At 37.2% G+C, this 15,539-nt stretch overlaps 1 protein-coding gene across 1 annotated transcript in view; it reads left to right on the top strand.

The window, feature by feature from the left end:
• The window catches only part of kcnt2b (potassium sodium-activated channel subfamily T member 2b), a 92,785-nt gene that overhangs the window by 54,760 nt on the left and 22,486 nt on the right, over positions 1 to 15,539 (top strand). The window contains exons 7-13 of the mRNA XM_067372140.1: positions 165 to 248; positions 565 to 659; positions 1,808 to 1,988; positions 5,692 to 5,856; positions 6,105 to 6,241; positions 6,927 to 6,990; positions 7,839 to 7,947. Of these exons, the coding sequence (XP_067228241.1) occupies positions 165 to 248; positions 565 to 659; positions 1,808 to 1,988; positions 5,692 to 5,856; positions 6,105 to 6,241; positions 6,927 to 6,990; positions 7,839 to 7,947 (835 nt within the window). The remainder of the gene's footprint in view (positions 1 to 164; positions 249 to 564; positions 660 to 1,807; positions 1,989 to 5,691; positions 5,857 to 6,104; positions 6,242 to 6,926; positions 6,991 to 7,838; positions 7,948 to 15,539) is intronic.

The raw sequence follows: 15,539 nt of genomic DNA, 5'->3' as shown, positions 1-15,539 counted from the left end.
ATATATATATATATAATTTTTTTTGCTATTGAGCTAAAGGTGAATCAAAGGTGCATTAGTGCTCCTAAATAGCAGTACTATAAACTCTGTATTGTGTGTTACACAGCTGTATCACAAAACTCTTTGAATTGAAGGAAATTAAGCCTTTTTTTCTCTCCAATCAGGTGATTTTGCCCTCCCTCAGAAACTTGTTCATTCCTGTTTTCCTGAACTGCTGGCTGGCCAAACACGCTCTTGAGAACATGATTGTAAGAAATGAAGCCTATCTTCTGTCCTTTCTTCCAGTGAAATTGTGTCAGTGCGTATCCACTTTCAGCACAAAGCTCTTATTTTCTTCTCCATCTCTTTCTCACTTTCTCCTTATGCCTTATTTTCCTGATTGTATCTGTCCTCTGCTGCTGAAAGCTTGGTGGTTATCAAATTTGTCAGACCTCTTGATGATTGTTTTGTTTTTTTATCAGAAGTACAAGCACAATAGCACTATACGTTATTAAACGTCTCACTGTCTCTCATCTCTGACTTCTTTTATCTCTCTGTTTCTGTCCTCCTTCATGTTGTTTTCAGAATGACCTGCACAGAGCGATTCAGCGCACACACTCGGCAATGTTCAACCAGGTGCTCATCCTCATCAGCACCCTACTCTGCCTCATCTTCACCTGGTGAGAAAAAAACACAAACAGGGCCAGAAATTATTCATTTATTTCCAAGATTTTTTTTTTTTTTTAAATAAAAATTTACAATAGGAAATGATTGCATAACACTAAATTGTGGTGCAAGAAATGTGTAAGTGGACTACAAAATGTAGAATAAGGCCATTTTACAATGCAGAATAGGATCTTTAGTGGTGCTGCGGCTGTCTGTGTGACTGGTCAGGATTTGACAGGGTGATGTTTCCAAAGTGCTGATTAATTAAACACCATGCTGTGTGTGTGTTCTCTTGTTCTGTGAGGTAAGTAGCAGGGAGGTGCTGAATGTACAGGATAACAGTGCATTTGTAAAACAGAAGGGAGAGAATCGAATGACCTTTTCACCACTGACAGCTGCGTGTTGACTCAACCGCCTTTCAACACTGAGCAAACACACATACACACAGCGCACACACCAGCGGTACTGAAAGATAACCCACATATGGGCACACAAACGGGGTTCACACCATGTTGTCTTACGCGTGGCTCACCACTCAGTTATTGTGTTTTGGCTCGTGTTTATCACAGTTTGCTCCAAACCATCCGGTGATGATATAAACCCTCTGGCTTTCCATGCACATGCAAATTCCTGCAAAACTTGCCCACCTAAAAAGCCTTTCGAAGAGTAGAGTATTTAGAGATTATTTACTCACCGCCATGTTCTTTTCTTTTCATGGTTAATTTTGCTTTAAAATAACATGAATACAATAATACTACCAATACATTGAATCATTCACTCAACCGATTTGTTGAAAAACACTAATTCGTTCAAGAAAAACAACACACTACTGCTATGTTTTGTTTGGTGATGCACAATGGTTCTGGTGAGAACCAGTGAGTCACTTATTCAACCAGTTCACTCAAATGGCTGATTCATTCAGGAACGAAGCAAGTGACTGTTTTCTTGAGTGGATCTTTGAATCATTGACTCACCCGATTCATTCAAAAATGCAGATTCATTCTGTAACAAAACACTGCTCAGCTGCTGTGGCTTTGTTTAGAAGGTTTGGAACAATATAAGGGTGAGTAAATAATGGCTTTGAGTAAATAATTTTTGGTTGAACTATGCCTTTAAACCCATATTTCAGCTGTTCTTACACCCTTTTCTCTCTCTTTTCCAGTATTTGTGGGATTCAGCACTTGGAACGAGCAGGGAACAACCTGACACTCTTTGACTCTCTGTATTTCTGTGTTGTCACCTTCTCTACGGTGGGCTTTGGTGATGTCACACCTCAGATCTGGCCCTCTCAGCTGTTGGTGGTCATCATGATCTGTGTGGCTCTTATTGTTCTACCAATACAGGTAAATAAAATACACATTCTTACCATTCCACCTCGTCCTTTTAATCATATATAGACAGTATATAGTTCTGTCATGAAACTGTCATGAAACTCCAGAGGAGAACTGGCCCCCCGACTAAGCCTGGTTTCTCCCAAGGTTTTTTTTTCTTCTCCATTTTAACACCTATTTGCCACTTGTTTGCCACCTGATGTCACCTGTTGGAGTTTGGGTTCCTTGCCGCTGTCGCCTTTGACTTGCTTAGTTGGGGACACTTGACATTTGACTTGACATTTGATATTCAACAGTATTCTTGACATTTATTCAACAGTGCTTTGATCTGCCTGCATTGACACTATTATTTAAGAGCTGCTGTGCAGCAAAATTTATGTACCAGTTATCAATGTAAAGCTGCTTTGGCACAATCTGCATTGTAAAAAGCATTATATAAATAAAGGTGACTTGACTGACTTGACTAGATGGCAAAGACTGTTGGGTCCTTTACATGCAATCTGCAAGCAATCATATCATTACTGCATGATACAAGTTGATTATCTACTGGTCCTGCAGCCAATGAGATACTATATAGTGTTGTAAATTTTTCAGTGAATCTTTCAATCAACTGATTCAGGAGTGAAACTACTGTCCTTACTAGTTAGTCATTAAATCATTCACTCAACCGATTTGTTAAAAAACACTAATTCATTCAAAAATAACAACATGCAACTACTGTGTTTTGCTTGGTGATGTGCAACAGTTCTGAGAACCAATGAGTCATTAAGTCATTTTCAGGAAAATGAACAGAAGATATCAAAGGATCACACTTAATCATGGTAGCCTTAGTAATAGTTACCTTATGTCATCTTAATAAAATATATTTGTTCCACTTGATATTCACATCAAGCTCTTGGCAAGTTCTTATGAAGAACTCATTTAGGGAAATTTTGCGAATTACTGTGCAACATTTAAAGTGAGTCTAGTGAACGAAAGGGAGTATTTTATCTTGACTCAGATTCCTCAACTGTAGTTCTGCATTGGTCTTTCACAAAACCGGGATGATTTCAAAAAGGTTTTCCACTTTTTCTTTCAACTGTCAGACATTTTATGCAAATACTGTGGTTATGATGACAAAAGCACTGAGCCGAATCACTTTTGTGTTTAAGGCCCCGTGAGACTCGACACAGCTGGTGATTTTCACAGTCTGACACACACAAGCGCTTCCATGTACACAGTGCTTTTAATGAAATGCGTTTCACATCCCATTTCGGCATATACCTTGTATTGCTTACACAGACTCACCCAAACAAGCCTCACACACACTCACTCACTCACGAGCACAAGCTTCCCGTGGGGCTGAGGAGAGAATGAGATGAGAGCGGGCTTGTCTTTCATGTGTGATGTGAGGACTTCCCTGCCAGCCTCCTCTTCGGGAGGCTGCTATGTTTCCGTCACACAGGAAATGGCATTGGCTCCAGCGAGGCCCTCCTACTCTTTTCATCTACAAATACCAACTGACATTTACTTCTGCCCCCCACACACAGCTGGTGCATGAGCGCTACGGCCTAGCCTGTTTTTGTTTCTGGCCTGACAGGGGAAATCTCCGCTATAGCTCACAGCCCGCAGAGAGCCATCCTACCGCACAGACTGACAGCAGCCGCCGTATCCCATCGCTCCCTGTGCACACATCGCAATGAGTTTTTTTATTTGTAGCTTTTGTATTGCAATTAAACAGTGCCAAATCTCAATTCCCAAATACTCTTTGCCTGAAAGCCATTGAATAGCAGACACTACCTGCCAATAAAACACCTCAAATCTTTGCTGAGAATCCCTTTATGTACTCAATGCAGGGAGTAAAGCACTTCTGTCAGACATTTATGCCTGCTATTAAAGATGTGTCTGAGTGCTTTTATATAGGAACATATAAAATATCCTTACTGCCAATATCACCCACACAATCCACAACAGTCATATCTTTGCAGAAACATGATCCACGAACATGAGTATCTACACAGTATCTACACAAACAATCCTTAGCAATATGCACTAGTCAAAACTACACATTTAAAAACATTAGTAAAATCCACATCACACCCATCTTTTCTCTTTCCTCAATATACATCTCAGAAAGTATTCAGAAATTTAGCTGCGAGCAGCAATTATCGGGGTTCCAGTGCTTTAAGGCCTTTAAGCACTTGCGCAAAAAGATATTACGTGTTATTTAGCAAGCATGTAACCACTTAAATTATAGAAGGAAAGACCAATTAAAGCCAATACAGGCAATTTACTATTGGAAATATATGGGTTTTAAAGCTTTTTAACAGTTATAGTTCCACCTATAGTCCGACCGCCAAAAGTTTGCATGCTTGTTTAAAATCATATGTTGCATGTGCTCACCTATTTTCGTGAAGTTCAGAGTTTTCATTTAGTAGTAGGCTTTTGTGGGCACTTGGCCATGCCCCTTTTCGAAATGACCCTGTTATAGCTACCCAAAGGGTAAAGTTAAACTTTTTTTGATAATTATTGACCTAGAGAGTTCAGAGAATTGTACTGCATTGGTTTGGTTCAGATGGGGTGAAAAACCAAGGACTGATTTTTTTACATAATCATGAATATTTAATGAATTATTTGATTGACAGCAGTGGTTCTTGAGGTAAAGTTGTTCAGCATGATGAGATCTATCAAATGATATGAATATTGTGTGGATGTGTGTGAAACCACATGATTACAGGGATGTAAAACTCGTTAGCGCCACCTAGTGCCCAATTTCTTTCAAAATTCTTACAGACCTTTAGGGCCATGAGTGGAATGTGCCCATATAGTTTTGTTCCGCCTCTGTTAACCTTGTCAAATAGGTGCTCAAATTTAATTGGCTGATGGTGGCCATGTTTTTTAGATATGCCAATGTCCTCATCAATAGACTATCATGGCACCTTGGACAAAGACCCTGCCTGCTAATTTTCAAGTCAATCGGAATAACGGTTGACTGGTTATAGTCATTTTCATGTTTTTTTCCTGTTATTGCACCACTAAGTGCCCAGTCTCCATGTCCTTTTCGCGCGACCACAGAACGAGCTCTTAAATAGGTGTGCTGAGTTTGGTGAAAATATCTCATTCTGTTCACGTGTTATAGCCGTTTTAGTGGCTCCGCCCACTTCTAACATTTTGGTGGCCCTTAGGGAATTGAAAATCGAATTTCAACTTTTTTTTTTAAATTTATAATTATTGACAATCAGACTCCAGAGAATCTCGCTGCACTGGTTTGGTTCAGATTGGGCCAAAAACCTAGGACTAGGTTCGCAAAAGTAGGTTTTTCAAAAAAATCCAAAATACCTGAAAATTTTGCCAATGGTATAAGACACTTGAGCCTACGCCTAACGGTTCAGGAGTCATTTTGTACTTTTGACCACTGTAACATCCCCGTCAGGCCAATCAGGGCGATCCTTGCCGATGTTGTAGACGCTGTAAGTACTACCAGAGTTTCAAGTCTCTACAACTTATGGTTTAGTCTGCCCAGTCACTTTTAGGGAAGAATGCTGATCCTTGGAAATTTGAACAATTACAATAGGGTTTCAGCGCTATGTGCTTGAACCCCTAATTAGTTTGCCCATGCACGTCACTTAATTTCACAGATAGTTATCTCAGGTTGTGATAACGCGACTGAAGCCATATGTAGTAAGATGCCTCTTTGTAAAACCATCTTAATGAAGCTCACTGTAATTTCCCATAGTTTGAGCAGTTGGCTTTCTTGTGGATGGAGCGACAGAAGTCTGGAGGGAACTACAGCCGCTATCGTGCCCAGACCGAGAAGCATGTGGTGTTGTGCGTCAGTTGTCTCAAGATAGACCTACTCATGGACTTTCTCAACGAGTTCTTTGCGCACCCTAGACTGCAGGTGGGTATGCGTATGCATATGTACAGTACACTTGTACATGTAAATGTATTCATGTTAATTTGAGCTCAGACAGCCTGCTGTGCGTTGTTAATCCTCTTCATGAGCGCTGGAAGCTGAGGTTCTTGTATTAGGATTAACTGAACATCAATTTAATTTAACCAAGCTATTTATGTGTTTGATATGGGTTTCATTAGCCAGCAGTGTCTATCTGACACTCTTTTCCACTAACTTGCACTCATCATGTCCAGGATTATTATGTGGTCATCTTATGTCCTGCTGAGATGGACGTCCAGGTCCGGAGAGTACTCCATATCCCGCTATGGGCTCAGAGGGTCATCTACCTGCAGGGATCTGCTCTCAAAGACCAGGACCTAATGAGGGCAAAGTAAGCCCGCTGAGTAAATATATAACCAGTGCCAATCACCTGAAGACAAACTTTGTTAAAGAAAAGTGTGCTTAATTGTATTGAATCTGCACTAGTACTTCAAATCTTAAAGGATTAGTTCACTCCACAATTAATGCTTAAAGGCTACGTAATGCGTGAAGTTGTGGACGCGCATCGCAGACCTTCATCTATTTTGAACGTACTACATTACATTTAATCATTACAAATGTGTAATTACAGTATATTACAGTAGACATTACAGTATATTTTAGTTTTGTTAATATATCTCTTATATAATCACATTATATTATCAAAGCTAAAATGGTCAAACATTTCCCTTTCAATGTTTTCAGTTAGTCTTGAGTATATAGCTAGCTAACAGGCAGCTTAGACTGATATCTAAACTCTAACTGGTTAAGAAAAGCTTTTTTTTTTTTTTATGTTAACTAGAACTCACACTTCCCATACATTTTTACTGAGGTATGAGTTGAAGTTATTTTTGTGGTAATCAGGAGCATACCATAGATGTCAGATGAACGCTTGCTTGTATCTTTTTGCGTTCTCTGTTTTTCTCTTCTGTTCACTCTCTTTCTTTCTTTCTTTGTCTCCCCCCTTTTTCCCCTGTTATGGAACCTGACCCTGTTTCCCTGGTCTCTTGTATCCTCTTCGTCGTGATTGGCTGCAGGATGGATGATGCCGAGGCCTGTTTTATCCTAAGCAACCGGTTTGAAGTGGACCGCTTTGCCGCTGTACGTTCCCCTCCAACTCCAACCTATTTTCCCATTCGGTTTCTATACCCTCTCATTTCTGTCCGTAATATAGGAAGCAGCAGTTTCAAACATCCCATATATTAGCCTGTTTCTCCCTCACTCTTCCACATTCTCCCTACTGATTTCACATTTTGACAGTTCAACGTGAAATGATATATCCTGAAGGCAGTTGTAAGCGATGTTTGAGAAAGTAGTTGGATGCCTCTCACAAAAAACTGTCAGGAAAATGTCAGGGTCATATTTCAACCCAAAAGAAAAAGAAATAAATAATAATTTTATTTTTAGCATCAAGAAAAGTATTGACATTAATTCTCCTTACTGTAATACATACCATAATTAAAAAGTAATTTAATTAAAGTACATTACGTTTCCAAAACCGATATATATTGGAAATTTGCAAAATATTTTTTTATAAAAGATATAATTGCAAATTTTTGTTGTACAACCTTTAATTTATTCTCATTAAAATAAAAAACATTGTATTACACTAATCTTTTTTTTTTTTTGTGAATAATAATGTCCAGAATGCGGTGGAAAATGTGCTCAATAATGTTACACCGCAAAAAAAAAAAAAAAAAATTTAAAGTCCTAAAAATAGGCTTAATTTTCTGAATGCAAAATATAATTTCCTGACTTTCTTCTTTTGATTTTGCAGTGAAATGAGACCTATACAGGTTTTAATGAGATTCACCTAGTTGTCAGGCACTTTAGATGTTAATTTCTCTGTAAAGAGGGTAATGGCTTGTACATAAGAGCCGACACTAGGAGGACTAATGGTATACTTCTGTTCATATGCCTCTCTTTCTCTCTGTTTTTCTGTGACACAGGACCATCAGACCATACTTAGAGCTTGGGCTGTGAAGGACTTTGCCCCAAACTGCCCTCTCTATGTGCAGATCCTCAAACCTGAGAATAAGTTCCACATCAAGTTTGCAGGTCAGCGTGCAAAATGTGTTATTCTCAGGTGTGGAGAGTGGAGGACAGTGTGATATTTGATGCACTTCGTGATATTTGATGCACTACATGTGTGAGTGTGTTGAGAAGCAGGCGATCAGCTGATCTTCTTCCCTTTGAAGCTGTGTCCTTCCATATTCAACCCACTTGATATCCCTCTTCAGCTGTGTAAATGTGAATAATGCTTTTTACTTCCCCAGTCCACCCATTCCTAACAACATGCTATGCTGTGATGGATGGATTATGTGTGCGGAGGCCAGTATTATTACATAGTGTCTACTTACACCAAGTGCAAATAGTCCGCCTTGTTGGCAGAGGCTATTTACACTAACTCCACCCACCAATGTCTGGTTGAGCCAGACAAAATTACAAAAGAAATCCCATAGGATCAGTGGTGTGGCGAGTAAGGCGAATTCGAGTTTGAATCCACCTTTTTCCAAACTCCCTGTTCCCATCGCATATCAACTGGGAGAGGCATTTATTTTAAATAAAATGAATAAAATGTTTGATAAGTCGAAATTGGGTATTTAAAGGATTAGTTCACTTTCAAATAAAATTTTCCTAATAATTTACTCACCCCCATGTCATCCAAGATGTCCATGTCCTTCTTTCTTCAATCGAAAAGAAATGAAGGTTTTTGATGAAAACATTCCAGGATTATTCTCCATATAGTGGACTTCAGTGGACCCCAAACGGATGATGGTCAAAATTACAGTTTCAGTGCAGCTTCAAAGCGTTCTACACAGTCCCAGATGAGAAATAAGGGTCTTATCTTGAGAAACCATCGCTAAAAAAAAATTTATACGTTTTAACCATAAATGCTCATCTTGAACTAGTTTGAACTAAAGTTTGAACTAAATTGTCATATACAATATACAAGTATATAACAACTAGTTCAAACTTTGACCTGTGGAGGGCAGTAATACACTTAGCAGCATCTACACTGCTGGAATTCTAATAGAGAAGAAGAAGAAGAAGAACAGAGCTAGTTCAAGATGAGCATTTACGGTTAAAACGTATATAATTGTAAATGTTTTTTTAGAAAATGAGCGATGGTTTCTCTAGATAAAACCCTTATTTCTTGTCTGGGATTGTTTAGAACGCTTTGAAGCTGCAATGAAACTATAATTTTGACCTTCAACCGTTTGGTGCCCATGGAAGTCCACTATAAGGAGAATAATCCTGGAATGTTTTCATCAAAAACCTTCATTTCTTTTTGACTGAAGAAAGAAGGACATGGACATCTTGGATGACATGGGGGTGAGTAAATTATCAGGAAAATTTAATTTGAAAGTGAACTAATCCTTTAATAGTGGGAATGAAGTGTTTAACAGGTAGGGTTAGTAGTAAGAGTAGGGAAGGGCTTTAGGGAAAGGGACAAGTAATGTCCAAATAAAGCAGCATCCATTTATGATTTTAATACATGTAATCATTTACACTCAATATGTTGTTATTATCAATGTTGGGGAAAGTTACTTTTCAAAGTGACGCATTACAATATTTCATTACTGCCTAAAAAAAGTAACTAATTTTGTTAGTTACCTTTTGTGGAAAGTAGTGCATTACATTACTTTTGCATTGCTTTTTCTAAACTGAGCTGGGCTTGCTTGTTTGTTTTTTAATAACAACAAAAAAAGTTTGGTAAATGTTTATCTAAAATCATTTTTGCTTAATAGTATGGTTAAATTGAATCATATAATGTCAGCAGCAAAGACATTAGCTAATAAAGTGAGATTAAATACATAAAGTATATCGGTTTAATTTAATATATTTAATGATTGCAGGTATGTCCAATATTCTGACATTTCACATTTCATGTTCAGCATTTCACTGTTTTTATTCATTTTGAGGAATACTGAATCTGTTTATGTCTAAAGAGAACAAGATTATTCTTGCGTGACACCAAATAAGAAGTACTCAGATTAGATTATCTAAAAAGCATTAGTTTAGTGAAAGATGAAAACTAAAACTAATTATAAAACTAATATATATTTATGCACCAATAAAATTAACTACAAATAAATATTTATGCACCTTTAAAATGAACTAAAAATTAAAACTAAAAAGTCAGTAAAAATACAAACAAAATAAATATTTATGGAACAATAACACTAACTAAAATAATTACAAAATGAAAAGAAATATTCAGAACTCTAGCTCTGCTGGCGGCTTGCTCGTAGTCACCAAGGTTGTTTTTGGCAGAGCCAGTCCCTCTCATGTTCAACAGCCCAGCCAATCAAGCATCGCTTGTTGGGATGAGGAGAGAGTGTGGAGCACTCAAACCTCCAGGCTCTGCTGTACAATGCATATTGTCATAAGCAACTGTACCCGTCCGCCTTCACTTCGGCTGTTTCAATCAGCTGCTGAGGTTTGATTGTATTGGAAAAGTGAAGAAAATTTATTCTCTTCACCCTCCACCTGCTTCTGTCGCACTGCAAACTAACCCTTCACATCTCCTCTCCATTTGGAAACCAACAGGATCCTTGTTCATTCCTTTGACTTCCCTGGAAAGGTTTTGGGGAGTAAACCCTAACGCTCAAAATAATTCATTGGTTTGAGTAGAGCCAACTCTGATTAAACAAATTAGTTCAATCAAATTAACTTTTATGAGTATTTAGAACTTTATTTTCCTTTTGAGTTCTTACATATTGTATTGTTTCATTGTTTTATGAACTTTTAATTTTACAAACTTAAATTATCCTGAAATTGGGCTGGGATTTCCATTTCCCAGCATGCTTTGCTATGATACTCAAAAGTGAGAGTAAATGATAAAATTAAGTGTTATATAAAGTTTTTTGTGCAAGATTAATGTTTAGTGGGAGATTTAGTAGTGTTTAATGTTTAGCCATGCTAATTTAGAAGAGTTTCTCGCTGCATACAAAATCGAATACTTCTCTACTATACAGTATAGTACGTGAAAAACAGTATGTGAACAGAGTAGTATGTCCGAATTCATAGTATTTGAAAAACAGTAGGCGAAAAGTGCCCGGATGACTTACTACTTCTGGCGAGATTCTGAAGTGCGCATACGATGGACACTTTACTATCCCATGAGGCCACGGGAGAGGATTTGTGAATGGAGTTGAATGGGCGTAACTGACGCTGGTAGGTCATGTGACAGTAACAACATGGCGGATGTAATACGTCCAAATTCATTCATACTACACGTTTTCGTACTATATATAGAACGTACTTTTTAATGGTTGTGAAGTAAAATTTAAATTCAAATGTAGTACCTACTCAACAGTATGCAAATTCGGACCCAGCATCTGTTATGTTGTTTTTTTGTAGGGTTACCATCATGGTGGCGAGTGGAGCATGAGCTTAGTTTGAGAACAGATATACGTTTAATATCAGCAAGTGCTATGCAAAACCAATCAAAGCATTGTGTTACCAAATAGCAAGGTAGCATTTATTGAATAAGCTAGTTAAAGCTAGCCAAGTTTCCACTACTTTGAATATTTAAGTTGAGGTTACATGATAATTTTAAGTTAAATGTCAAATATTTCAAGTAAAGAGTAATTGAAATGTATGAGTACAAAATTAAAATCTGCTAGTTCTGCTAACTTAAACTTTAAGGCCTGGTTTCACAGACAGGGTTTAGCCTAAGATAGGATTAGGCCTTAGTTTAATTAGGATATTTAAGTTTAAGTTATTTAAGCTTTTATATCCGTTCACAAGAAGTAGAAAAAAAAAACTTTACTGGTGTGCATCTTGAGATAAAACAATGGCTCTAACAAATTTGAAGATATGTCAGAACAAGTTGTTTTTAGTTAAAACAGCTCAAACATGCATTTTAGTCTGGGAATAGCTTAAGCCTTGTCTGTGAAACTGAGGGTTTATTTCTTAACTTAAAAAATTTTATGTTACTTTTTTTTTTTAGTTTTGCCAACTTATTTGAGTTCATAGTGCAGTCAATACAACCACTGTTTGGGAGTAGATTCTTGTTCAGAAAGATGCTGTTTCAGTAGTTTTTCAGCCCCACGGGGCATATTGCACATTTCAAGTTTGTAGGATTGCTGTGGTGTGGTGTGTGTTTGTGTGTGTGAGGGTTATTTTGGAGTGATTACTGGGAAATGATGGAGAATTTCATGGTGCTGTAAGATGTGAGGTGAAGCAGTGATTAAAGATCCTGATCGCAGCTGCTCCAGTGAGCTGCAAATGAAAAATGCGAGGAAGTCACGTTGCTCTTTTCTCTCACATGAAGATTCACTTTCGAACTGACCCTTACAGACACATCACCTGTGGTTGAGATGCTGAGAACATGATGGTTTGCCCAGCATGTGGTGACGGCGCTTGTTTTAGGGTCAGTGAGAAAGCGGAGGAGGAACAGACATGATGAGTCAGTGGTTGAAGCAGCTGTGGAGTCAGTGAGCTTTACCCAGAGATCAAGCACAGATTACACAGTATCACACAATCTGTCAGTCGAACAAAGAGCTGCTACTCACTATAGAGTGCTGCCATCAAATGAGAATGAGAAATGAGTCTGGTGTTCACTAATTCCTGTATCTGAAACTGAAGAATTGTGACTGGCTTTTTTGCTGCCATGACTTAACACTAAAATTCATGACCCAGAAAACCTACACTGATGCCTAAAGTGGGTCAAGATGACCTGTATATGATTCAGTGGTTTTCTTCTTCAAAACAATACATTTTTTTATTTTCCATGTAATGACATATTGATTCTATACAAATGTTTCAGTAATGTTCATTGTTTTGGATGTGTCTTTAAACTTTTATCTGGCGGTTCCTCCTTGTGAAAAAGAAGGGCACTTTAGCACACTAAAAAGTATTTATTACAGAAATTACATTTTGGTTACACTTTCTTTTAAGGTGTCCTTTTTACAGTGAAGTTATACATTTAAAGGGTTAGTTCACACAAAAATGAAATTTCTGTCATTAATTACTCACCTTCATTTCGTTCCACACCCATAAGACCTTCGTTCATCTTCGGAACACAAATGAAGGTATTTTTGATGAATTCCAACAGCTTTCTGGCCTCCAATACACTGTAACGTCATTACTACTTTCAAGGCCCAGAAAAGTAGTAAAGACATCGTTAAAATAGCAGAAAGCTCTCAAATTATCCATATTTTAAGATAATATAGTTAAGTGCAAACTGAATGTCATGTTTTTGAAGACTTAATTACATGTTAATTGCAATCAAATATTTTTATTTTTTTATTTTTTTTTGCTTAAATTTATATTAAATACAATTAGCTGAACTTTAGACCAACTAAAGTTGGACATAAGTACATCTTTAAATATAATTTCTTAATTACTTACTTCTATTGTCTTTGAAATATGGCTAAACTGTACTGCTGAGTGTACTGACAACCATTTATGATAAAGTAAAATGTATTTTAATGTCATTTCTATTGAAACTTGTAGGTAATTTATTTAAATATATTTGTAATTACACATTTGTAATGATAAACTTGCACTTTACTTCATGTAAAATATGTTAACTTTATATGTAATATCAAATAACACACTACAGTTAAATTATAATCAAGTGTTTTAGTATGTTAGTAAACATAAAAATAAGTGCACTTATTTAAAACACAAAAAAATTGTTAAAACAATTTTTAAATATACTGCAATGTAAAACGTGTAAATTTACATTATTACAAAATGCACTTTTTATAAGATCTATTGACAGAAATGCAATATAATATATATAACTATGTTTTCAGTTGTGTATAAAGAACTTACATAATGAACCGTTATGCACTGTAAAACCCAATAAGTTCAGAATACTCAAAACATTTAAGTAAACTAACTTTTTTTTTTTTTTAAGTTGGTAGAACTTAAAATTTTTGTGACAAGTGGGGTGGGGCTGAGAGCCATGGAAGCGGATCAAGGCCAGTGTGGTGCACAGGTGTCTCTCACTAACAATCCCGTCACCAGCATCCCTTTCCCAACTCATCATAATGTTAATTACATACAGTTAATTTACATAAACATCACATTCAGATCTTGGTTAAATGTTACATAGCAAATAACATATGCTATTATAACTATCATAGAGACATTATCAGAGAGTCATTACATACATGTAATCAAACAACATATGTGGTCTTAAATGTTTTGCAGCTCATCCTCAACCTAACCACAGGCTGTACTCTTCACCACAGTGGTAACCCTACAAAACTAACATAACAGATCCCCCTGAATCCCAACATAACACAACATTAAACATTAACTTATATCTCCATATGTTAATCTTGTGCAAAAACACGCAAAATAACACTTAATTTCTACAGTTATTTATATGGTCTGACGCAAAGCATACTGGGAATTAGAGATCTGCTGCAGCTCAACTCAATCATATTAAGTTCAGCTTACTACAATGAAATTTTGAGTTCATGCAACTTTTTCCTATTAAGTACAATGAACTTTCATTATTGTTTGAGTGAAACAAACTCATTTAATTAAATTAATTTCACTGTTCGGTTTTACAGTGTGTTTTTATTACCTTAGAATGAGCCATTTCTATCTAATGCTCCACAGGTCCCTTTACATGTTAAGTCGCCATTTTGCTCCGGCATGTTTCTACAGTAGCCCTAAATGGACAAACTGCTCTACAGAGCGCATTTCATCACTATGTTGTTGTTCTTGTAAATCGTTTGTGTTTTTAGAGGCAGCTTGCATCGTCACTACGTTGAATATGCACGAAAAAGTAGTAATAGTAGTCGCAGTAGTCGTCTGGTTTATTAGAAGCAGAGACCGTTTTTTGTTAGAAGTAATAAGAAACCTCATTGCTTGACTGGTTACTCTCTGCTGTCTCAGACAACGACATCTTTTGTCCTGTGTCGGCCACCATAGCTTCTCTATGTGCTTTGAAAGGGAGGGGTGAGCACCATTGGTTGCAGTTCGCAACCTCACCGCTAGATGTCACTAAAATTTACACACTGTACCTTTAAGTGCACTTAAGTGGTGTTTTATTTTATTAATAATATATCATCTGTATGGAGCCCTGGACATGACATGCAGGAAATAAATAGTAGGCTAAATCGTGCGCTTTAAAGGCGTTTTGGCAGATGTGACAGCAGACAGGATGCCATGAAAACATCAGGCATATGTACTTTCCCAGAAAAGTGATGATGCATTTGCCATATGTTTGTTTTATCTGCTTGTACTGTATGTGCAACATGTTGGATTATGAATAAGAATGTGCTTCTTTTAGTGTTAAGTGAGTGCTATGGTTAAAATGACACTTGCGATATATGTTTCATATCAGTCAGAGGTGGTTGTCCCCTGTGGGCGGCATGGCGTCTTGGTGGTTTACCGAGCGCTTGCTTCTTGACAATTGTGCAGAGCGCATCAATATGCAGTTTTTCTATGCGTGGCAGACATGTTGTGACACTGCTTGGAATATAGGCACTAAGTGGCTGAGTGGGTGGCATAAATGAGTATGACTTCGACTTGACTTCAGCTCTACAAATAGCTTAATCGCACCTTAATGTTCACATCAATGTAACAGAAGCTCACAGAGTGGTTTGTCTGAGGAAAAAAGAGAGTTTTATTCTCGCACGGTTATTCTGGGACTTCTGGACCGCTGTTTGTTTTGT

The sequence above is a fragment of the Chanodichthys erythropterus genome, chromosome 3 (assembly GCF_024489055.1).
Source record: "Chanodichthys erythropterus isolate Z2021 chromosome 3, ASM2448905v1, whole genome shotgun sequence".
NCBI lineage: Eukaryota > Metazoa > Chordata > Actinopteri > Cypriniformes > Xenocyprididae > Chanodichthys > Chanodichthys erythropterus.
This window is presented reverse-complemented; position numbering and strand designations above follow the sequence as displayed.